This window comes from Sugiyamaella lignohabitans, chromosome D (genome assembly GCF_001640025.1).
Source record: "Sugiyamaella lignohabitans strain CBS 10342 chromosome D, complete sequence".
Lineage (NCBI taxonomy): Eukaryota > Fungi > Ascomycota > Dipodascomycetes > Dipodascales > Trichomonascaceae > Sugiyamaella > Sugiyamaella lignohabitans.
The window spans coordinates 83,969-107,270 of NC_031673.1; the positions used below are offsets into that span (position 1 = coordinate 83,969).

General features: G+C 45.2%; 8 protein-coding genes across 8 annotated transcripts; 5 read left to right on the forward strand and 3 right to left on the reverse strand.

Moving 5' to 3' along the window:
- Positions 1–340: 340 nt before the first annotated feature.
- AWJ20_4629 (uncharacterized protein) lies at positions 341–1,216 on the reverse strand (the record flags this gene model as incomplete). Its single annotated transcript, XM_018881712.1, has 1 exon — positions 341–1,216. One exon carries the CDS (start codon positions 1,214–1,216, stop codon positions 341–343), a length of 876 nt encoding a protein of 291 aa, XP_018736163.1.
- Positions 1,217–4,895: 3,679 nt separating this feature from the next.
- AWJ20_4630 (uncharacterized protein) lies at positions 4,896–7,808 on the forward strand (the record flags this gene model as incomplete). The annotated part of the gene is made up of 1 exon (XM_018881714.1): positions 4,896–7,808. One exon carries the CDS (start codon positions 4,896–4,898, stop codon positions 7,806–7,808), a length of 2,913 nt encoding a protein of 970 aa, XP_018736164.1.
- Positions 7,809–8,122: 314 nt separating this feature from the next.
- On the forward strand, positions 8,123–9,166 carry STI1 (Hsp90 cochaperone STI1; the record flags this gene model as incomplete). The annotated part of the gene is made up of 1 exon (XM_018881715.1): positions 8,123–9,166. One exon carries the CDS (start codon positions 8,123–8,125, stop codon positions 9,164–9,166), a length of 1,044 nt encoding a protein of 347 aa, XP_018736165.1.
- A 483-nt stretch (positions 9,167–9,649) lies between these two features.
- YIH1 (Yih1p) lies at positions 9,650–10,453 on the forward strand (the record flags this gene model as incomplete). Its single annotated transcript, XM_018881716.1, has 1 exon — positions 9,650–10,453. One exon carries the CDS (start codon positions 9,650–9,652, stop codon positions 10,451–10,453), a length of 804 nt encoding a protein of 267 aa, XP_018736166.1.
- Positions 10,454–11,739: 1,286 nt separating this feature from the next.
- On the forward strand, positions 11,740–14,562 carry PWP2 (Pwp2p; the record flags this gene model as incomplete). The annotated part of the gene is made up of 1 exon (XM_018881717.1): positions 11,740–14,562. One exon carries the CDS (start codon positions 11,740–11,742, stop codon positions 14,560–14,562), a length of 2,823 nt encoding a protein of 940 aa, XP_018736167.1.
- Positions 14,563–16,009: 1,447 nt separating this feature from the next.
- CTR86 (Ctr86p) lies at positions 16,010–17,128 on the forward strand (the record flags this gene model as incomplete). Its single annotated transcript, XM_018881718.1, has 1 exon — positions 16,010–17,128. The coding sequence occupies one exon, from the start codon at positions 16,010–16,012 to the stop codon at positions 17,126–17,128; it is 1,119 nt and encodes a 372-aa protein (XP_018736168.1).
- A 155-nt stretch (positions 17,129–17,283) lies between these two features.
- Positions 17,284–19,284, reverse strand: AWJ20_4635 (uncharacterized protein; the record flags this gene model as incomplete). Its single annotated transcript, XM_018881719.1, has 1 exon — positions 17,284–19,284. The coding sequence occupies one exon, from the start codon at positions 19,282–19,284 to the stop codon at positions 17,284–17,286; it is 2,001 nt and encodes a 666-aa protein (XP_018736169.1).
- Positions 19,285–20,683: 1,399 nt separating this feature from the next.
- AWJ20_4636 (uncharacterized protein) lies at positions 20,684–22,549 on the reverse strand (the record flags this gene model as incomplete). Its single annotated transcript, XM_018881720.1, has 1 exon — positions 20,684–22,549. The coding sequence occupies one exon, from the start codon at positions 22,547–22,549 to the stop codon at positions 20,684–20,686; it is 1,866 nt and encodes a 621-aa protein (XP_018736170.1).
- Between the last annotated feature and the right edge of the window lie 753 nt (positions 22,550–23,302).

The following is a 23,302-nucleotide window of genomic DNA, read 5'->3' on the forward strand; positions in this document are numbered from 1 at the left end:
CGCGGTTCAGCCACATCGCGCCGCCACAGGGTCCTTCTCAGGGGTGGGGCCTGCCTCCGGCGGCTGGGGCTGCGCCCCAGACCCCACTGCTCCTCTCGCTTCGCTCGAGTCGGGGCTTGGGCCGTGCAGAGAGACTGGTGTGATTTCCCCCGAGCCCGACTCGAGCGGAGCGAGAGGAGCAGGGGGGTCTGGGGCACCGCCCCAGCCGCCGGAGGCAGACCCCAACTCCCCCGAAGCCCGACTCGAGCGAAGCGAGAGGAGCAGGGGGGTCTGGGGCACAGCCCCAGCCGCCGGAGGCAGTACCCCCTCGCAAGTCAGAGTCGATAGGTTTATTTTCGAGTTATGCTTGTTTGAGGATGACACTGGCGTTGACGAGGTCGGCCTGTTTGAGGGTGAGTGAGAAATCGGCCGATGTGAGTGTTCTCGTCGGGAAGGTGGTGGTGAGCACGATGGAGTTGGCGGGGATGGCCAGCTCCGTTGCGAGGGTCTCGGCGACTGAACCGAGTGTGGCGTCGATGGGGAACGTTTTCATGAGATTGGGTTGCGCCGATGCGATTCCTTGGATGCGGAATCGCAGTTTGGACTCGGTGTAGACTGGTTTGGGTTTCGGTTGAGATGTTGTACTGCTACTGGTGGGGGCATTGGAAGGAGAAGAAGAAGAAGAAGATAATGATGGTGGTGGATTGCTGCTGAGCTGCTGCTTCTTCTCTAATCGCTCTCTTTTATCAGCTTCAATTAGATCTTTGATCCTCTTCTTGGCGAGGGCATCTTCTTTGGCTTCTTGCCGACGACGAGCTGCTGCTTGCATGGCCTCTTTCTTCTTTAACTCTTCTTTAACTCGAATCGACTCTTGATCGTGTTTGCGACGGATCACCTCATTCTTCTTCTGTTCTTCCAAATCTTTCTTCGCCTGCTCGGCCTTACGAATTGCCGCTTTTTGCCGTAACAACTCTAATTTAGCAGCTTTCTCTTCTTCAGTCAATGGTTTTGGCGGTTCAGTTTCAGACGCTGCTGCTCCGTCGGCTGACGACTCAGCTGGCTCGCCGCTGTGATCCCCACTAGCAGCTGTGCTCGTATCGGCATTCAGCTGTTGGTGGAACTTCTCCGAGGCTTCGAATTTAGCCTCGTTTTCTTCTAACCATTGGATACAGTCCTCCAAACTGTCTGAAGCGGCGTTCTTGAGGGCGGCCTCAATTCTATTCGGGCTGAAGCCCATCTCAACCAACTGTACACAAGTTAGCATGACATCCTGAAACGAGACCAACCTGCCTCCGGCGACTGGGGCTCCGCCCCAGACCCCGCTGCTCCTCTCGCTTCGCTCGAGTCGTTACGTGTGGCTGTCGGAGCTTCTTCTTGGTTTATGTCCTTCGTCTCTGGTGACCAGTGAAATTGATCTGAAATCCCAATGACATTTCCATTCTGTCAAAGTTTGCAAGATTTCCAGGGAATAAAGTCCGTGTGATTCACACTCACCTGTTCTCTCGTCGACATTTTATCAAGCTGTTCACACCCTGAAACTTATATTGTGTTGTGTGATGTATATCAGATATGAAGCCACCGCCTCATGTTTACGTGATGATACTTAACTGCATTACCCTACAGTTGCATATCAGACATAATTTATCAGATGTTAGTAGCTTTTATATTAAATAGAACTCGCTAGAAAATTGTTCAGTATCATTCTGGTAGAGGGATATGGTTCGTTACGTGGATTTAGTGAACAAATTTTCCTGCTGGATTCTTATTATTTTTCCCAGTACAGGTTATAAAACAGATGAAAAGAGGAGTGATCAGAATGCTTCATATGATATGCAGCAACTCTATGGAGTGTAAGTTATATAGACAAGTGGTGTGTTTTATCCGTCCATGTAAGTTAGAAAGCATTAAACTATTATACACTCGAATTTACCAGTAATAGAGCTGCATAACTGCAGTTCGACAATGAATTGTGTATGCTTAATATTTATATACGAACCACGTCGTCCGGAGTCGTTAAATTAGCAATTAACATGGATGTCTCGAGAATCAGGTGGTAAATTGGGGTTTTAATTACCACTTACTACCTCAATCTCACCGCTACTCTGAGTACTTTCTGCACATATATTTTCCTGATCAAGCTTGTCGGGTATCCTGGCATATATCACAATGCCAGAGAATTAAATTCCGATACACGTTGAGATAAACACGATGATGGTAAAATGAAAAATAATTGGTGATGAGAACTGAGTATTGTGTCCGAAAGTTAGAGATACTGTTGATGTAGAGATAGTTTCACCCATTGTTTTAATATTTACTAGCATGACTACCGGTTCTGAACTGAATGGCCATGTGTATCTGGTAAAATCCTGGACTGTGAGCCTCTGCAGAAGTATTCAGAAGCCGTTCACTGAGATATCCCGTTTTGAACAGAACCATTAAGGTATATCTGCTATAATGCACAAGAGCTTAAACTTAATCTTGCATAGATCGGCGCTGATCTGACATTATCTACTGCCGAGCCTCAGAAGACAGACAAACTCCCAGTTCTGCAGGAAAAAATCACACAGAGCCCTAAATCTACACGGTCCCAGCCATCTCCTGCAAAGCAGGAGCCACGGGGTCTGGGGCGGAGCCCCAGCCGCCGGAGGCAAAAACCAGGACCGCTAGTGACCACTCCCACGGTTTTTGTGGAGAATTTGGAGCCATAAAGAGAAGAAATAAAATGACTTCCACAGCTTAGGAGTACAACAGCAGAGCCCTAGAGAGTAGTTGTAGCCGTTTCTGGAAAACTAAAATAGGATCTGGACTTGGAACAGGGCGGGAAACGGCGAAACAAGCACGACTTTTTCTGGGACAGGGGGAAATGCCCAGTTAATAAGAAAAAAAGGACGGTGTCGGAGATTTTTGGACCGGAGCGACCGGTCGGAGATAATGGAGTTAGGTGAGACAGATGTGCCTTTTTGGGTGATATACAGAACTGTCTCGTCTCTATCATCGCATGGACCGTGCGTCATGCATGTGCAGGAGTAGTAGTTTAATAGCTCATTAGCTCGTTCGCTCGGGGCCGCAGTATGTCCGTGGATAAAATGGACTCAATTCTCGGCCGCGCATTAGTTTTCGTCCTCGTTCACTGCTGGCAGTGCTGCTGTGCTCCGTATCTCCGAAACCGGTTTTTACACTAGCGAAACGCTTTCTTCCTGTCGCTAGTGGGAACTAACCTCCCTAGTGCTAGCTCGTTCGGGTCTCCGTAAAGTCACTGGTAGGGGACCAGCCTCCGGCGGCTGGGGCTCTGCCCCAGACCCCGTGGCTCCTCTCGCTTCGCTCGAGTCGTGATTGGGGGATCCCGGCTGCTCCGTTGACGGGGTATCTGCATAAACAGAACTGGGTAAAGGGGATAAAGAGATCGGAGTACTGAGTAGAGTGAACAGAGGAGATGTTAGAATTGTGAGGTTAGCTGTAGTACTAATAATAATATTCGACAAAGCAATAAGAGCTTGAACTGGGAAATGTCATGAGCACAAAGACAGTCGAAAAATACATTATTTACCCTGTGGTCAAAGGGTGTAAATCAGGTTTTAGTAGCGGAGAAAGGCGGAAATGGGACAGTTCACGACGGAGTTCCTAGATCGCTGCTGCCGGTACGAATGGAGCTTAGTATTCGGAACAACTCTACAGACGATCAGCTACCGGCCCTGTTGATGTCCGCGGTTCCTGTGCATAGAACGGCTGCCCTATATAAATATACATCAGAATCAGCAGCAATGCAATAAGCAATTAGATAAAGTAGGCAACAGGCAGGGCTTTAGTTGATGCACATAGCTACCCAGAAACTGAGCATTACGAGAACGAACGAACGGCATTTACATGTATAGTGGATGTGGATCTTGAACGACGCTTGGACATATGTCAGTGTGAAATATTAATTTACGAAATAAGTTTTGGCCATATATAAACAAAAACAATTCCACCAAGTCTGAATTGAATTTTTTTTTTAAGAATTAGCTTGTAAAAGCAATTGACGAGTTCATTTGTTCAGTACTTGAGAGCAATCATTGAGATCTAAGTTCATGGAATTTCAGAGCCGTCCGTCAAGCTGAGAAGTCATATAAAAAAAACAAGGTGGGACCATATCCAAATTGATACTAAAAGACAGGATTTGATTTCGAGAAACGAATTCAGGATAGATAGAACACAGTAGAGAAAGAACGGAAGACACAAACGAGGAAGACGACGACGAAGAAGAACATTATCGACATCACGAAGCAGTCTCACGAGCTGGCAGAACAGTAGACGCAAAAAGAAGTCAGAAATGGCCAGTGAAAACCGAAGCAAAGTGGGCACGCCGTCTGCTCTGTCGCCAGAAGTGAGAGACGGTGACAGAGTATCAAAAGGAAGTCCAAATGCAAGCAAAAAGAGTCGTACGACCTCGTGCGAGAGGTAAGTCAGATGCCCTTTCTCCAAACCCACCAGTGACGAATAACTAACAATATCCAGGTGTAAACGCCGTAAACAGAAGGTATGACTTGGACCACTATCACCAATTTCTTCCACAGCAGTCACTAACGAGATCAGTGCGACCACCGTCTTCCACGGTGCACAAACTGCCTAAAAGCCGGTGCTGAGTGTGTTCAGCCCGAGAAATACGTTCAACACACGCCGACCAGGTGAGTACGAGATGGGGGCTGTGCCTCCGGCGGCTGGGGCTCCGCCCCAGACCCCGTGGCTCCTGCTTCGCAGGAGAGTGCTGGGACCGTCGACGTGACGACTCGAGCGCAGCGAGAGGAGCAGCGGGGTCTGGGGCGGAGCCCCAGCCGCCGGAGGCAGTTCCAGTCCAGTAAGAGCATAGTTCTGACACGTCTAGCGATGATTATACAAGTGTTTTGGAGGCCAAGATAGCCCAGCTGGAGGAGAAGTTGATGGTTTTGCAGAATGGAGCCGCTAATGGCGGTGTTCAGGGAGCCGCGAAAGTCAAGCTGGAACAGGGTCCGGAGAGCACGAGGCCGCCTGTTTCGGGCGTCAGTGGACGTACTCCTGTGGTGGGTGGAGGTGCTGTGACGACGATAAATTCGCGTCACGCTGGATCAGTGCCGGGATCGGGTTCTGTACAGAGTTCAGGTGGAGATGGCGGAGCAGGTGTCATACGATCTCGAGAGATTTCTGGAAGCGCAGCGGGTTCAGGACCAAGTAGTTCGGGTCCTGGTTCGGGTGGATTGCGGACTAGAGGTAGAGGAGGGACGACGGTGAGTATATTGAATGTGGATCCAGAGACTGATGGCGTCGCTCCTCAGAGTTTCACAGTCGTTTCTTCGTTGCTGCAAGAGACGTATTGGGGTCAGAACAAGTCGGACGAACCAGATATTGGCGGTCCATTGGGTAATAGTTCTGGATCAGCTGGTAGCAATGGCTCGGCTGGCAATGGAACGAGTAATGGAACTGATAGTGGTAGTGCCGGTAATGGTGTGACGATAGGTGATGTGAATGGAAATGGCAGTGCTAATGGAAGTGCCTCGGCAAGTACACATGGTACTGGGGCTTCTAATAGCATAAGTGGCAGCCCTGTGGTAACTGCTATAGGAGCTTCGACTGGAGGGTCAACAACTCATGGTGTTCTGTCTTCCAACAGTACACCAGGTGTATCTTCGGCTATGGATGTGGATGGAGCTACCAACGGTGGTGGTGCCAGTAAAGCAGTAGGTGGTGCATCTATTGGAATCCTGCCTGATTATAATTTCCAGGAATATCTCAGTTATGAGCCAACCGACCCGCCAGATGAACATACTGCTGATACACTGATCAACAGTTTTTTGGCTGGTTCCCAAGGCCGGTTTCCTTATATCGATCGTAATGTGCTTCAGCAAACACACAAGTCGAGATTTGATCCTCCTCCGAACATGGACTGCCCCAGATACCGATTTGCTAGTTTCACTCTTTACACAGCCTATGCTATTAGCAGTGTGTCCTACACACCACCACCCGGGGAGCATCCGGAATATGAACCATTCCGCTACTACGCAACTGCCCTGCACCATGCCAAACTCTGTAAAAGCGATAATATCATGTGGAAAATCACTGCTCTCTTAATGTGTGCTATGTTCCAGATGAGAACTGATAAGGATAAAGGATGTCACTATGATATGGTTCGTAGGGCTATGAAAATATGCGTAGAAGTGGGCCTTCACAAGGAGGTTGGTTTGGAAAATATGAGTAAACGCGAGCAGGAAATGTGTCGCCGGTTGTTCTGGTCCGTGTACTCGATGGAGAGATTGTTCGCTATTTCGACTGGTCGACCGTTTGTCATGGACGAGAAGGAAATTAATATCCCATTTCCATGCGACATGGATGATATAGACCTGCTGGATGAAGCGAAGATTATTGAGCATGAAAAGTATAGAGACTCGGGAGAGGTGCGTCCTAAGACATCAATGACTTTTATTATCTACATATGGACGTTGAGACGTTTAGAGTCTGATCTTGTACAAGCTATTTATCGAGTGGACCGATCGATTGAAGAGAGATTCTCTCATGTGGACTTCTACCTCAATAAGCTAAAGCAATGGAAGGAAAGCAATCGTGTAACTACGCCAAAAGAACAGAACATCACCAATACTGCCTATTCTCGAGATATCAGACTGCTTCTACAACCTTTTCTCGGTCGTTTGTCACCAGATAGCGATCTGTTCCAAATGTGTGTTCGTGAAACTGGTCATATCTGCCAAATATTCCGTGACTTTTACCGGAAAAAAGAAAGTGGTTTCACGACTATGGCTATGCACACCAATTTTGTTGCTGGCCTAACTTTGGTTTATTGTTTGTGGCTTGCCAAGGATTCGTCTATTCTTCCAATTCTTGAAAATGTGCGATCCTGTACCGCAGCTCTATACGTTCTGACTGAGAGATCTAGACTTTGTATGAACTACAGAGATACCTTTGAAAACCTCGTATCAACGACTATGAAGCATATTATCGAGCATCGAAGACAGAAACGCCAGCGCCGTGAAATGGAAGAACTTGAACACCAGCGACGATTGGAACAACAAGAACTTGAAAAGCAACAAGAAATCGAAAGACTGCACAAAGAAGAGGAAGAGCATAGAAAGATGCGTGAACGTATTGAACAAGAACGAATTGAAATGGTTCGCCAACGAATGCGTCAACAGCAGCAACAGCAACAGCAACAGCAGCAGCAACAACAACAGCAACAGCAACAACTACAACTAGTAAAACAGGAGCCTGATGATTTAGCCAAATCAATCACTACAAGTCCAACTCCACTTGATGATAACAAACACCCACCGTTGACACGGATTACATCAGCTCTTTCAACAGGCTCCATATCATCCACCTCTTCCACATTCCCCGTGATAGACAGATCACCTTACCTACCTTCAAATAACTGCGCAACTGGTATTGGGGGTAGTGTAAATGGTCTTCCAACAACAACCCCTATGCCTGCTCCTATTCAAATCGCCGGTCCAGCAATACCTGATACTGCAGCATCCTTTGCACAGCTTCAGACTCAAGGAGCACCTCCACCAGCCATTACACCCCTGCCGGGAACTCTTGCATTCAACGGACCATCTGGCATGGAACTACAAAAAGACTGGATTGAGGCTTATGGATATGATGACACTTTGTACAATATGATCCAGGATATTTCTTCCTGGACGAAACAAGTTGGCGATGCCACGAGCCAAGCCGCTGCAGTATCAGGAGCTGCAATCGTGGCTAACGGTACAGTAGCTGCCACGAGCGCTGAAACTGGGGGTTGGTTCAATGACAATTCTACTGACAATGCCTGGATGAACATTTCAGACTTTGGCTATTCTTAATCTACTTTAATGAAGTTTAATGTTAATGTTTAACTCACAGACGAGTTGCAGCACTGGGGCTCGGCACAGTTGTCGCACCTCTTTCTGTATTCAAATTTTCCACAGAGTTACTAGCTATTGTAGCTTCTCCTTTAAACTTGGACTATTTCTACTAACTCCTAAACTTTTTATATTCTCTTTTTCCAAGTCCAATACGAAAGACCAATTCCTATAACTCGTGGTGGGTTAGGGTGTTATCCAGATCAATTCATGAACTTCACGAGATTGAATTTGAGATCATCCTCGAACCATCTCCACATCTAGACACTGAAATAATGGCTGCTGATGCAGAGTCTTTTAAAGCCGAGGGTAACTCCTACTACTCTCAAGGGCTGAATCAAGAGGCAGTAGATTCCTATACGAAAGCCATTGGCATTAGTAATAGCAATCCTGTTTACTATTCCAACAGGGCAGCTGCATACATGAAACTGGGCCGTTGGCAGGCAGCTTTGGATGATTGTAACAAAGGGCTCAGTTTTTCACATGATGTGAAATTGGGATCCAAATTATACTGGAGACAGGGCATTTGTCATAGAGAATTGGGCTCACTTTCTCTTGCCGAGGAATCTTTCAATGAAGGGCTCCGAAGGGACCCTTCTAATAGTGTTCTAAGAGAAGAATTGGCCCGATTGCAAGATATATTATCGTCAGCACCGGTAGCACAGACCGATTCAGGTCTGTCAGAAATCAAAAATAATGACTCAACAGCCTCGCCAATTAATGCATCTGAATCAGAAACTACTATTCCCATCCAAGTCGTGGATACCTTACCAGATATCTTCTCTGAACCGTCTGCGAAGGTTATATCTCATGATGATAGCAACAAAACTTCACATCTGCATCCTTTAGAATCTATCCCCACTGCAACTGATGAAAAACGAAATGTTCAAGATATCGCATCACCCTCTGCATCAACGTCTGCTCAGCCTGCTCTACCATTGCAAATTCCGTCTCCTCTTACATTTTACAATCTTATGCAACTCATGAGAACTCCAAAATCACAACTACCACAAGTTTATGACCATATTTTCTTCAATGTCCCACCCTCGCGATACGCTGAAATACACCAAACCGGTGGTATAGACTACGAAGTCATCGAGTTTGTCTTAGACAGCATCGCTTTCGTAGCTACAAACGCTCAAGACAAGAACTGGGCTTCACGTGCCGTTGATATCCTTGAAGGACTCGCCCATTGCAATCGGTTCAGCATGTCGAAAATGTTCGTCTCCACCAAACGAGTCCAGGAAGTTCAGCGGCTTCTGGCAGAGTCCAAGCTTGACGCCTCGACACTTTCCCGTATTAATGATTTGTATACGTGATACCTTTATTTATTAAATTCTCGCATCGATTTTGCCGTTCAGTCAACTGTCCTCGATACAGGTCCACACTGTAGACGAGCTACGAACGTTCGGCCAAAAAGGCAATGTTGGTTACACTACACGGAAATGATCCAGAGCCTCCGGCGGCTGGGGCTCTGCCCCAGACACAGCTGCTCCTCTCGTTGCAATCGGGGGTCCCAGCTAAAACTCCTGCGAAGCAGGAGCCACGGGGTCTGGGGCAGCGCCCCAGCCGCCGGAGGCAGATGCAGGGTCCAATGCAGGGTTCAGCTGTTGGCTGGCCTGAGACGGCGTCTCCGGCGGCTGGGGCTAAGTCCCAGACCCCGTGGCCCCCGCTTCGCAGGAGATTTTTCGAAGAGGTCTGAACGAGAATGGATCGAGTGAGTCGAGGGAGATTAGAGGACCGTGGATGGAGGTGCGGCGCTATTTTTCATGCTTTGAAGAGTGGTGAAGCAGCAGTCGAAGATGTCCAACAGATCAATGTCGGAAATCGAAAATGAGGTGGAGGCCATAAACTCGATTTATGAGGGCTGTATGTCCGAATGGGCTCCCTCTATATACGATGTGCATATACCGGACTCGTCCGTGGTGGTCAGGTTGTCTTTTCCTAGTGTATACCCGGAAAAGGCACCTGCTGTCATGGCTGTGGTCAAGGGCAGACAGGAGCTGAGTCCTCAACTCGAATCGCTTATAAGCTCGTTGTTTGTTGTAGGCGAGGTTATTGTATTTGATTTTATAGAGTCGTGTCGAGAATTTCTTGAACAAGAAGGCGAAGGGCCAGATGGTGCTGATTCTGGTTCTTATATTGACAGTCCAGAAGCTAGTGATGTTGCAAATGGGAGAGATACAGGTGTAGACCCTACTAGTTCGTGGATTGCAAGCGAACCTGTAACAGACCGCAAGTCTCTGTTTATCGCACGGGTCTGTAGAGTAGAGTCGGCACAGGAAGCATACGACAACATTGCATTACTGAAAACTGACAAAAAAATTAGTAAAGCTACACACAACATTACAGCTTATAGAATTAAACGCAGTGATGGAGTATCGGTCCAAGACTGTGATGATGATGGAGAAGACGCCGCCGGCGGTCGACTGATGCATCTTCTAACTCTGACTGACTCATGGAACGTGGTCGTCTGTGTCTCGCGCTGGTATGGAGGCATCAAACTAGGACCGGACCGGTTCAAACACATTAACTCGACAGCCCGAGACGCTCTTGTGAAAGGCGGTTTCATAAGTATTTCTAAAAATTCCTCCAAAAAGCATTGAACTAATGTACTCATAGACAATTGACGTCTTGCATCTTGCATCTTTTCTTTTTAAAATAGATCGGATCACTTTATTTGATAGTTTCTCGACTCGATTTGACAGCTGGGGAGGGCACTGTCCCGACCGTCGGGGTAACCCAGTTTGTGAACCTATTGTGCAATTCAGCAGGAAAGATTTAAAATGCAGAGAGAGGAGTCCATCCATAGACGACATGCAAATATCTAATTGTATATGATTATTGCACACCGCTCATTTTCATTCGTGTTTCGAAGTTTTTGTGGGCGCCATCGCGATAAAGTCTGGGCACTCGATCTTACTTTCCTTTCTTGCCCTTTTTCTTATCTTTCTTAGCAGGCTTCTCTTCCTCGTTTTCGCTGTGGTCGCTCTTGGACTCGGTTTCGATATCAAGGTGGCTTACAGGAACCACAGGTTCACGAATGACACCCCAGCTCCTTCGGCCCACAATTGGGGCAGACTTTCCTGCCAGGTCAGTATAACCAACGACGGTGACTGTTGGCTTGATGTTTTTGTTTTTACTGCTTTTCGAGCTCGTGTCTGGAACGAGTGACCATGTTGAAGCATCTTCCACACGTCTCTGTTCCTGTTCTCTCTCCAGCTGTTTTTCTTTGGATTCGGCTTTCTGCATAAACTAAAGCAAATTAGTTAGTTATCTTCGTCCTGAATTTGAGCTCATTTGCTAACTCCCCTAACTCTCTCCTGCGAAGCAGGAGCCACGGGGTCTGGGGCAGAGCCCCAGCCGCCGGAGGCACAAGCCCTCACCAGAAGACTTACTTTCATGTCCAGAATCTTCGATGACAGAGAAGTGGCCGGAGCAGATTTAGCCACTTTACCCTCAAGACCGCTAATAGGACGGCCCTTTTCCAGGATCGAAGAGGATTTGCCCTCTTTAGTTTTAGGAACGAACTTCATTTTGTAGATGACCCTTGTGCTGTTGTGAAGCTCTGAATGGGATTATCTTTCAGTAAAGGAAGTCTTGTAGAGAGCAGCCGCTATCGCGGGAGTGAAATATTTCAGGGTCCAAACGGCTGGAAAAAATTATTGTTGATCTACCTGCTCGACATGTTCTATCTATAACCTAACCTGCGAAATTATTTTGCAGGATATACACAATATTCAGTAACTAAGTCTGGTTTCAAGAAGTTATAGTTCGCTTTTTTGGAAGGATCTTTGCTTGAATCTTTAGTGCTTGGTGTTATCTGGGTTGGTTTCATCAGTAGCTTTATAGACTTTGTGTTTAGGTTTGGATCTAAGAAAGCTTGAGCAAGATGAGCTTAGACTTCAAATTGTCCAACCTTCTGGGTACTGTTTACCGACAGGGCAATCTCCTGTTTACTCCAGATGGTACATCAATTTTGAGTCCTGTTGGTAACAGAGTTAGTTGTTTTGATTTGGTTAACAGTTCGTCTTTCACATTTACTTATGAGCATAGAAAAAACATCTCTCGCATCGCTTTAAATCCTCAAGCCACTCTGATGCTGACGGTTGATGAGGATGGTAGAGGTATTCTAGTTAATTTTGTGAGAAGAACTACTATTCATCACTTCAATTTCAAGGAGAGAGTCTCGGATATTCAGTTCTCGCCCGATGGAAGACATTTCGCGGTTGCTGCTGGCCGTCACATTCAAGTTTGGAAAACTCCTAATAGAAACGACGATAGACAGTTTGCTCCATTTGTTCGTCATAGAATCTATACTGGTCATTATGCTGATGTGACGTCAATTACTTGGAGTAATGATTCAAGATTTTTCCTTACTTGTTCAAAAGATTTGACGGCCAGAGTATACTCACTGATAGCGACTGATAGCTCTGCTGCTACTATTTTGGCTGGCCATAAAGACAGTGTCATCTCTGCATTTTTCAGCCAAGACCAGGAAACTATATATACAGTCAGCAAAGACGGAGCATTATTCGAATGGAAGTACATCTCAAAGCCAAAACGATTGGGAGGCAGCACCCAATCCAAGGAGGAGGCCGAAGACGAAGAGCAAGACGAAGAAACTGATCTGGATGCTAATGGTAATCCCATTGAATACAAGTTCAGATGGAGAATTGTAAATAAGCATTTCTTCATGCAGGATAATGCAAAGGTTAGATGTGCTGCGTTCCATGCTCCAACGAACCTGCTGGTAGTAGGCTTTTCAACTGGTATTTTCGGCTTATATGAGCTTCCAGAATTCACGAATTTACAGATTTTGAATATTTCTCAAAATGACATTGACTTTGTCACTATTAATAAGACAGGTGAGTGGCTTGCATTTGGTGCATCAAAACTGGGTCAATTGTTGGTCTGGGAATGGCAGTCTGAATCATATATTATCAAACAGCAGGGTCATTATGACGCCATGAACTCGCTAGTGTACTCTCCAGATGGTTCGAAGATTGTCACCGCTTCAGATGACGGAAAGATCAAGGTTTGGGATGCTATTAGTGGTTTCGCTATAGTTACATTTACTGAGCATACATCAGCTGTTACCAGTTTGCAGTTCTCTAAAAAGGGCAGCGTACTATTTTCAGCATCTCTAGACGGATCAATTCGTGCCTGGGACTTGATTAGATACCGTAATTTCCGTACTTTTACGTCTCCACACCGTATTCAGTTTACTTCATTGGCTATTGATCCCAGTGGAGAAGTTGTATGTGCCGGTTCTCTGGATGATTTCGACATTCATCTCTGGTCTGTTCAGACGTCACAATTGCTTGATCGTTTAAGTGGTCACCAGGGTCCTGTTTCAAGTCTGTGCTTTGGAAATGAAGGTGGTTTGTTGGTGAGTGGTAGTTGGGACAAGACTGTGCGTATCTGGAGTATTTTCGGTCGTACTAGCAACGTCGAGCCATTACAGTTACAATCAGAGGTCATGTCTGTTGCCATGAGACCAGACTCTAAAAGAGTAGCAGTGGCGACAACTGATGGTCAATTATCATTCTGGGATCCCGAGCTAGGCAAACAAGTTGGAAATATTGACGGAAGAGAGGACATTGCTGGAGGTCGTCATCTCACTGATAGATTCTCAGCTGCCAATTCACAAAGATCCAAGCATTTCACCACTCTATGTTACAGTGCTGACGGAAGCAGTATTTTGGCTGGTGGTAATTCTAAATACATTGCTCTTTACGATGTCGCGAATGAGGTGCTTCTGACGAGGTTTACCATTTCTCGAAACATGGCTATAGATGGTACTGTAGACCAGCTCAATAGTAAGAACATGACCGAGTCTGGTCCACTGGGGCTTATTGACACAAGTGGTGAAGCATCTGATTTGGAAGACCGTATTGACAATACCCTTCCTGGTGCCACCCGAGGAGATGCCTCTGTACGTAAAGTGCGCCCTGCCATCCGAACCACATCAATTCAGTTTTCTCCTACTGGACGCAGTTTTGCTGCAGCATCGACTGAAGGACTGCTTCTCTATTCGGTAGACGAACTTCTTATTTTCGATCCATTTGATTTGGATATTGATGTCACTGTCGACACTACCCTCGAGAAGTTGGCTGAAAAAGACTATTTAATTGCATTAGTTATGGCATTCAGACTGGGTGAGCGTAGCATTATTCACCAAGTTTATGAATCGATTCCATTCCAAGACATTGAATTGATTTCAAGAGACCTTCCTCAGGTTTATCTTGAACGTCTTTTGCGATTCATCTCTTCGATCTCAGAAGAGTCTCCACACATTGAGTTCAATCTGTTGTGGATTCAGCATCTCATCACATACCACGGACGATTTATGGTGCAAAGGAGACACGAATTTGCCAGCGCTATGAGGGGCCTACAAAAGTTTGTTTCACGCATTGGCAAAGATATTATCAAACTCTCGAGAACTAATATTTATTTGATCCGCTATCTAACTGGCGGTGTGGCCACCATCGACTCTAGCTTGCTTGAGGGTATGGATGTGGATAGTGACGAGCAAGAAAACAGAGAGGTTGTACCAACAAACTCTATGGGTGTTGAGCATGAGGAAGATGAAGACGAAGATGAAGAGGATGGTTGGTTTGGCCCCGAGTCTCGAACAGAAGGTATCAATGGAAAATCTGCTACTTCTGGGTCTGATGATGAAGGTGTTTCCGAAGCAGAGGAAGACGAGTAGTCTAATGCAAAAGTTATATATATTATATGCTAATTATTATGTACAATAAATTATTCTCTTCATGCTGTGATGAGTTCTGATCCTCAGATACTATCTGTTAGGAGATGTGACGGCAATGTTCCCAATACCCTACTCAACCACAGCAAGAAATGCAAGGCTTTTGGAATGAGCTATGAACCGTTGAGTACACAGCATAACCCCTATTATTGTGGCATTATTGTGTCGTCTGTTCGTGATCTTTGATAACAGTCTCTGGCTCCTGATCAGTGGCTTGGACAGCTTTCTTCGCCTCAGCAAGAGCTGCGTACTTCTTTTTTGCTTTCTTCTTTTTCGTCCTGGCCTTGTTCTGCTTGTATTTCGCTACAATCTCAGCCCGGCTCTGACCCGGAGGAGACTGCAATTCCTCGACTTTCATTGCGAGAATCTCCCTGGCTTTGGCCCGATTCTGCTCTCGAGATCGCGAAAACTGTGAAGATACTACTATTCCAGTTGGCAGATGCTTCAATTGTACTTTGCTATTCGTTTTATTGATTTTCTGACCTCCTTTTCCTCCACCTTTTAGAAAAACTTCTTCAATTTCGTCTTCATCAATTTTGGGCCGTGGTGGTAGCTGGTTGGCTTTTATGAAGTGTTGAGCAGAGATATGAATCTCCAACTTTGGATAGATCCTGCATACTTGGTACGGCCCTCGAATTCGTAAACCCCGCAGAGCTGTTGTGAGTGTACCAAGGGATACAGCCATGATTAGCTAATGCACCTACTCCAGAGAATATGAAGCTCCGGTGAAGAGATATCTTAAATCACATGCATGGTATGAGATCTAAGATCGTCTATGCGTCCTTATATAGGGCTGAATTTTTCAGGGTCTTGACTGCAGAGCTGCAGGGGTGTTTCTCTTAAAATCTCTATTAATAATCTCTCTAATTATAATCTACAAGCGTAATCAAATGGACGAGTTTACCGAGTTTCTTTCAAAATCAGTGAAAGATTTCGAGGGTCATGATACAATTCCTCAAGGTAGTATTCCATCAGAACTGCAGTATTATCTCAATGCTACCATCCGAGATGAATCACTAAGGTATGAAAGTAAGATTCAAGGTTGTCGTGTGAACCAGATTCTTAGCGGGATGGGATATGAGTGACATCTAACACAGTACCTAGGTCAGAGTTTGGTACTTCGAGTACGATATGGAAATTACTTGATCGTATTATTGAGCTCGCGACAAATGCTCGAAATCACACCAGGGAAGTGTCGTTCCTGCGGTACTTGAATGGCATCGTTTTGTTAGCGAGAAATCTTGTGTGTACTGAACATGGAGGTAGAATAGCGTATGAATCCTTGACAGGGATAGTTTCACTCAGACTATTACGGGACTTGCTCGAACTTGAATCACGAACAGCTGAAGAGGAAAAGCTTGTGGGTTCACTTGTCCAACTGGCTTCCAACATGTGTAATGAAATGACGACGTCTCTAAAGACCGAAGTTTTGGAATCACCTTTAGAAATTGTCTTAAAAGGATCCAACACTAAGTTCATAACCGCTTTTAAAGAGCTTCTTTTGCATCCAGTGTACTCTAGGCCCACACTTCAATTTATTGAATCAAGTGTGAAGTTAGCGCCTAATAGAGCTAGAGTTCTGGCTGAGTCGGAACACGGCCGTTTGATATTTATTCAACTCTTAAAACAAACCGAAAGCTGGTATTCTGGTGAAGACAACTTTTATTTGCATCTTCTTAATAGCATTATTTCACAACTTCTCTCCGCTGATTTGGGAAATCTATTTCTTTCGACCTTCAGTGAGCCTATTGTAAATGAAGATGAGAGACTGTCTCTACTGAAAATAGTAGACGCAGCAATTGACTCTTTATTAGAAAGAAAGAGTACAACATTAGACTGTCAACCACTTCTTGAAATCTTGTTTAGGGATTTCACAACTGCATCTGCTCAGGCTATTCCATTTATTAGATCGGCTGATACAAGCCCAGAGTATTCTGACTCATTACTCTCACAGCTGACCAACATCTGGAATAGACTTATAGTCCTTCTCGATATATACCAAACAATTCTTGATAACCAGCCATCTTTGAAACCCGAGATTCTGAAGGATAACATAATTGAGGAGCTTGTTTCTCTACTTGGCGAAGCTCAGAAGTCTTTGCCTAGACGGTCTAAGCTGGCAGATCTTGAAAAATCTGCATCTAAAAGCTCGTCTGGAAATGTGAGCGACCACGACGACCTGGATCCGAAAGATTTTCCTCTAATTAAGGGTAAAATTATCTATTTACTCGGTACTTTAGTACAAGAGAACAAGCAGGTTCAAGATCTTGTTAGACAGCTGCAGGGGCTTGAATTGGTGCTAACAAATTGTATAATTGACCTCAACAACCCATTCATTCGTGAGCGGTCAATTCTCTGTCTCCGCTACCTTCTCGCCAATAACCCTGAAAACCAGGATTTCGTTGCCAAAATGGAAGCTAAAGAAACGGTCTCTGAAGACGCTCTCCACGAAGCAGGTTACGAGACAGAACTGGTTAATGGCAAGCTCGCTCTTAAGAAACGGACTTAGCGACCTCGTTACTGCTCTTTTTGGACCCATTCAAGCCTTGCTCGCTATCCTTTGGATTTATAGATATCTGGAGCACGGTCAGATCAGCTGCCGGAGGCGCTCAACAAAAGTAGGTGATGCAGACTAGAATTAAAATAAATATATAAGAGAGCGTGCTAGTTAACATTAGCTTCGCATACACAATCATCACAGGTGCCGGAGCGACAATCATGATTGGTGGTGATGCGAGCCTCTGGCATTTGTTGGATGGGTGCGCTTTCGGCCTCATCCTCGAGCTGCTTACGTCGAATCTTTTTACCCTGAAGCCAGATGTACATGATGAGCACCAGGCCTACCAAAGCGGTGAGCCCTAGAAGTAACTCATTTGTCGAGTTAGGGTCAGCAAGACGATGGTGCATTTTTAATGGGCCGCTATTAAACTGCAAAATTAGCAAGTTTGCAAGCCCTGATACGGCCAGAATCAACCCGTAGACCAGGCCGAATGTGTGGAAACCAAAAATGTTTACAGTATAGTCTGGAATAGCCGTAAAGAGCAGTGAGCGATAGGGGACAAAAAGAGTGATTCCAAGACAACCAGCAACTACTGAACCTGACACAAGCTGTAAAAATCCTATGCTGATAGCCAGGACATAGATAATGGTGAAAGCCCGAAGAGTTGACATATTGTCAAGAATAAATCCGATAAATGGAACTGATAAAATAGAGCCAATGGGTAGAGCAAAGTCAAAGTAGTCCAAAATTAGTTTGACTTCTCGACTACCAGAAGTTGTGTCGCCATCTAGGCGGTAATTATAACTCTTCCAGATGGAGGCAATAAAATAGTTGATGTGCAGGGTTGTAACTGCTGAAAACAGAATAATGAGAATAAACCACATGCTTGTGAGTTGCTGTGATACTCGGGCATTGTGTAGAGCACCCCAAACACCTGATACCTCAGTGACGTCTTTCACCAAGTTCAGGTTGGCAACTGCTTCTTCTTCGTCGGCTAGTATATTATTGTACTCGTCATTGTCGTCAAATGTCTCACTACTGTCTCCGTGCTGTAGCAGAGGACTGTTTTCACCTTCCGCATCATCACCATCATTAATAGTTGATGTGTTAGGACTCAAGCTTTCAGAACGTGGCACGGTGCTCGAGACATTGATACCTGAGGTGGCCCGATTACCATCAATATTATCACGGTAAGCACCAGTGAAATCGATTTCTCCTGGGGTTGAATCCTCATTTTGAGAGGATGCAATCTCTGGAAACGAGTATGAGTTGCCTGCCCCAGTCGAATCTCCTCTGCTTCCATTGTGACCATTATTCTGCTGTCTGTACCATTTATAAGAATATCCATCATCATCGGCATTATTCTCTTCATCGCCACGAGATTTACCTGCAAGAGTAAATGGAGAGGATACCTCGATAATACGCTGGAGTTCCGCTACAGTCTTGAAACCACGGCTAGGCATGATAACAAACTGACTGATAAATACGAATGCAGGTACAAAAAGATACCAAGTGAAAAATTGCGAAATAGACCCTATATATCCATTCCTGTCAGCAAGTTTAAAAGCTAAAAACACAGCGGAGGAGCCATCCATAGCAGCCGTCAATAGAACTAAGATAGAGCCTCCGTATTTGGGGAATGAGGTACTCAATTGTAGTGAGCTCATAAATAATGGAGGACTGGCACAACCAAGCAAAATATAGCCGAGAATATACCCGTCAAGGTACGGACCAACAGTAATGGAAGTACCAGCTCTCAGTGACAGACTGGCAAATGTGAGCAGAATACTGGCCAAAATCCCGCAAACCCGGGGTCCATAAACATCCAAAATGGCTGATACTGGTAAGACCAGCAGACCACTTATAGCCAAGGCATAAGCAAACATGGAATTAAGTCTGTAATCTTGTTCGGTGCAGAGTAAAGGACCGTGACTACCTTTCTCAGACCACCATTCCACTTCCTGTGGAGTACAGAACTCTCTGTAAACGCCATTGGCAACCAAAACCTGCTTAAAAGCAGAAAATCCAAAGATTGGTGCTCCAGCAAGTAAACACCAAATAACAGCGCAACTGATTCGTGTAAACCGTAGCCCAGCTGATGGTTGACTATTACCGAGACGGCGTTTTCGGCCATGTCGAGCTCTTGATGTTCGTGACGAGCTCATATTTTTTCGAAGAGCAAATGACTTGCAAATAATTGACTGATAAAGGACTAGATACTAGTCAACGTGATTGTGATTCTGTTTCTCAGGCAGAATGACCAGCTTGAAAATTAACTTCTTAATTGAAAGATTTGATGCAAATAAATATTAGAATACTTGACGTTGCGATTCGTGTTGTTCAACCCCAACACAAATCAAGGTCGAGTGAGCTTCTGACAACCACCTGAAATCTATGATTTCCAGTGCCTTTAGCTCGACTGTCAAGCAAGAACAAAAACTTGACAAGTGTAAGCCAAGTGTAAACTACTATAAACCAAAGTTAAACTCAATTGTCACGAAGTTACTAGCAAACGCAAGACCCGTATAAACTAAATATATCCGTACGGCGCTACCATGGCTGGCTCACCACCTGCCACCTGCCACCTTTTATTAACCCCTGCAGGATAAGCTGACGATCAGGGCACCTTCTCTGTATGAAGAGGGAACTTCCAATCGAAATTTTGGTCCCTTGCTTGCCAAAGGACTGTTTGTACCATCTCTAGAGGAATTCAAGCTCACCAAAACAACAGTGAAATTCTATGGCAAAATCTCAGCCAGTGGAGATGAAATGGGTCCCGGTGTCACGTGATCTCATGAACTGATCATACTTCACGGATTTTCGAAGCAGCATCTGATGTTGAAGACTGCCAAAACAACGCTCTAGTCAAAAATGTCCGCTGCGTCTGCTCCTGGTAAGTGTAATTTGGATTCTGTTTTAGATTCTGTTACTAGGTTCTAACAATAGTAGGTGTCAGCATGGGTGCTTGGCGTCCCACGCCACCTCAGCGTGGCTCATTCCCCCTGGATCACGATAGGGAATGTTCTCATGTGATGCAAGAATATGTTGACTGTTTGAAGATGGTTGGTGGAACAAACGCACCTGGATGCCGGATTCTTGCCAAGAACTATCTCAAGTGCCGCATGGACAAGTAAGTGATAATTCCCTGGCAATCTGCCAGATGAGTGCTTGAGTTCTCTTACTCTATAATATTACTTTTCTAACACAGTTAGCGGACTCATGGACAAAGACGAGTGGAAAAATCTCGGTCTTCCTGAAGACGATAAACCCATTGCGCAAACTAAACCCGAATAACAAAGACACGGGCTGTATATAATTGATATTTATTTTCTCTGCTCCACATATTATGCGCTGGTGACTGGGGCTCTGTCTCAACCCGCTAGCCGTTTTAATTTAAATCAAGATCAAACTTCGAAACATAGTCCGAAACAAGAAGACAGCAAAGGCTGATTGGCTAACTCGGTCCAACCGACTCGAGCGAAGCGAGAGGAGCAACGGGGTCTGGGGCGGAGCCACAGCCGCCGGAGGCATATGACGGCAAATGGAAGGTAACAGTATTAATACCTAGCTCTCTGTCGAATCATCGTTCTCCGAGTCACGTTCCATAGGATCGTAAGCATCTTCAGATGACGAAGCAGAGCCTGTTGATTCATGGCGTGATCTGTGATTGGAACCTTGGCGCATCCGGGGAGCAGCTTGTCTACGCCGTGCTGAGGATTTGATGGTACCAGGACCCCTGCGACGACCTGTGCCAGAGGAAATCTGGATCTGGTTCATCGAGTCTGGTCGTCGTCGACCAAACATAGCAGCTTCTAAACCGGGGATGTTGATTTGACCGCTGCCTCTGGCCGCCAGACCGAACTGAGAAGGAAGACCACCATAACCATCTCCGAGAGATTCTTCGTTAAATTCAGCGTAAACTGAAGCTAGATGTGGTCTCTTACTGGACAATTTGCTGAGCAGTGACCTGAACTTTCCAGACGCTACGAGATCATACATAGTTGCGTCCAGATCTTGGGCAGTATTTATAATAGAATCGATCATCTGCAACATGTGTTGGTTCATATGGGATAACGCTTTAGATGTTGGTTCAGTTGAAATGAGATGTGGTGGTTTGTCTGCTGCGTCTAAGAGCTTATATTCACCGTCAGTCTGCCCACTTAGAATGAGATTGTTCACGTAGTCATATACAGATTCGTTAATCGAGTTGCTGACATTATTAGCACCGGTATCACTGTTGTCATTATCATGACTCTCATTACTATGATCACAATTGCTATCAGTCCTAGTATTCAATGTGAGCTTCCCTTTATGCTGCTGCTTCTGACTTGGATTCAAAGGACCCATTCGAGAATCCAGATAGTCGATACTCATGCTAGAAGATACTTTGGTCTGTAACGTCCTGACATAGTCCCGTTTGTATTTCTCGAAGCATAGTTGAACGAGGTCAAGGTTATCGTCGTTGGCGAATTTATCAGATTGGGTGTTGATGTATTCTTGGATAGCCTCCAGACTAGTGGCCATATTCTTATCATGAAAGTTGCCTCTTAGCAGTGTCGATAGAGTATCGTACTCTTCGCAGTGTTTTCTAATCGATTGTACTAGTTCGTCGGAGATGAGATTCGACAATGATGGCACATGTCCGGAATGCAGAAGTGAAATACAGACCCATTTTGCGTATGAAGCGATCCGTAGATCACACTGAATTCGATTTAAATCGCTTGATATACGCTCATCTACTGTGGGAACATTCAATACCACAGTTAGGTATTGAGCAGCTTGGAAATACCGTTTCTCGGCTATTAGAACAATTGACGAATAGTAGTGGAAAAAGAGTACATCAATCTGAGAAATCGGGTAGTCTTTGGCTGGTCTAACATACCTGTTTGTAGGAGCAAGCATATCTTTGGCAAAAATATATCTCTTTGATATCACAGACCAGTATGCCAAACTGCTGTGGAGTCTGGAGAGCTCGAGTGGTCTCTGATCGCTCTCTCCACGTACTTCATGATTCAGTTTTCCCACACCTCTTCGTAGTCCAGTAGCAATACCTATGGCATATGGTGGGCTGATATATTCAGAAGACCCTGTGGAGTCTATTCTCTCAAGAAGCTCTGCCAAAGCGAATCCTGCTAATCGAGCATGATCTGCTCGGAACGACGTCATAAACTGTCGAAACAGCTGTACAAACCGCCAGCTTAGTGATTCATTTTCCAAAACAGCCCAAAGAGCAAATATCCAAGGAACCGTATAGGTAGATACTGGTGTATTAACGATGGCTTCGATAATTTCTGGTTGGAGTTTCTCAAATCTTTGTCGGCTGCTCATAAACACAGGCACAACTGTAGAAGCAACAAATGTGAGATCATTTTCCTTGGCACGCAGCTGATTAACCACATCGAGCACGTCACTCGAGCTGTCCCCTGTCATTTTTTGACCACTCAATGGCACCGTATTCTTCTGACCAGCAAATAATTAAATTCATCAACATCAACAAGTTCATATTCCTATTAATGGTGGGTGTGCCGCTGGCGCGCTTAATTTGCATGAAGTTATGGAGTGGATAATCACTAACCACACAACGATCTACTCTACACTATCATCTGTTGATATATTGATAATCAACGCAGTTCCGGTCCGGCCATGTATTGGTGGGTGAATGGTTTTAACTTTCACGTCAAGGACGCCGAACAGCTATGTCGCTGCGGCAAGTAGTGTATATCTCTTATATCATGAACGAGTCTTCACTCGTACAATAGGCACGAAAAGACCTAGGTGACAAACTCCCCAGCTTCAATAACCATAGAGTATTTGGAACTAAACAAGGGATTAAACATGTCACGCAATATCTATCAGCCTGGCTGAAGATCAAGGATAATGCACGGTTGAGTTAAAGAGTGATTATTTGGCGGTATTTCTCAGATGTTTACCAACTCCCAAAGTACGAGTTCTCGGGATAATTCATTCAATTCGACAGCAAACAAATGATAATATTAAAGAATGTGATAGTAAAAATGTACTAGTATCGCTGGTTTAAGCCTACACAAGACAATAAATGAATATCGAACCATCAGACATCTGCTAGAAATGTTAGAAGTTTTATATCACAGTCAAAAGCTTCATATAATTGAAGAATCAAAAGTAGAGGGAACCGAAAGTGTCAAGATCAGTCCTATCTCATCT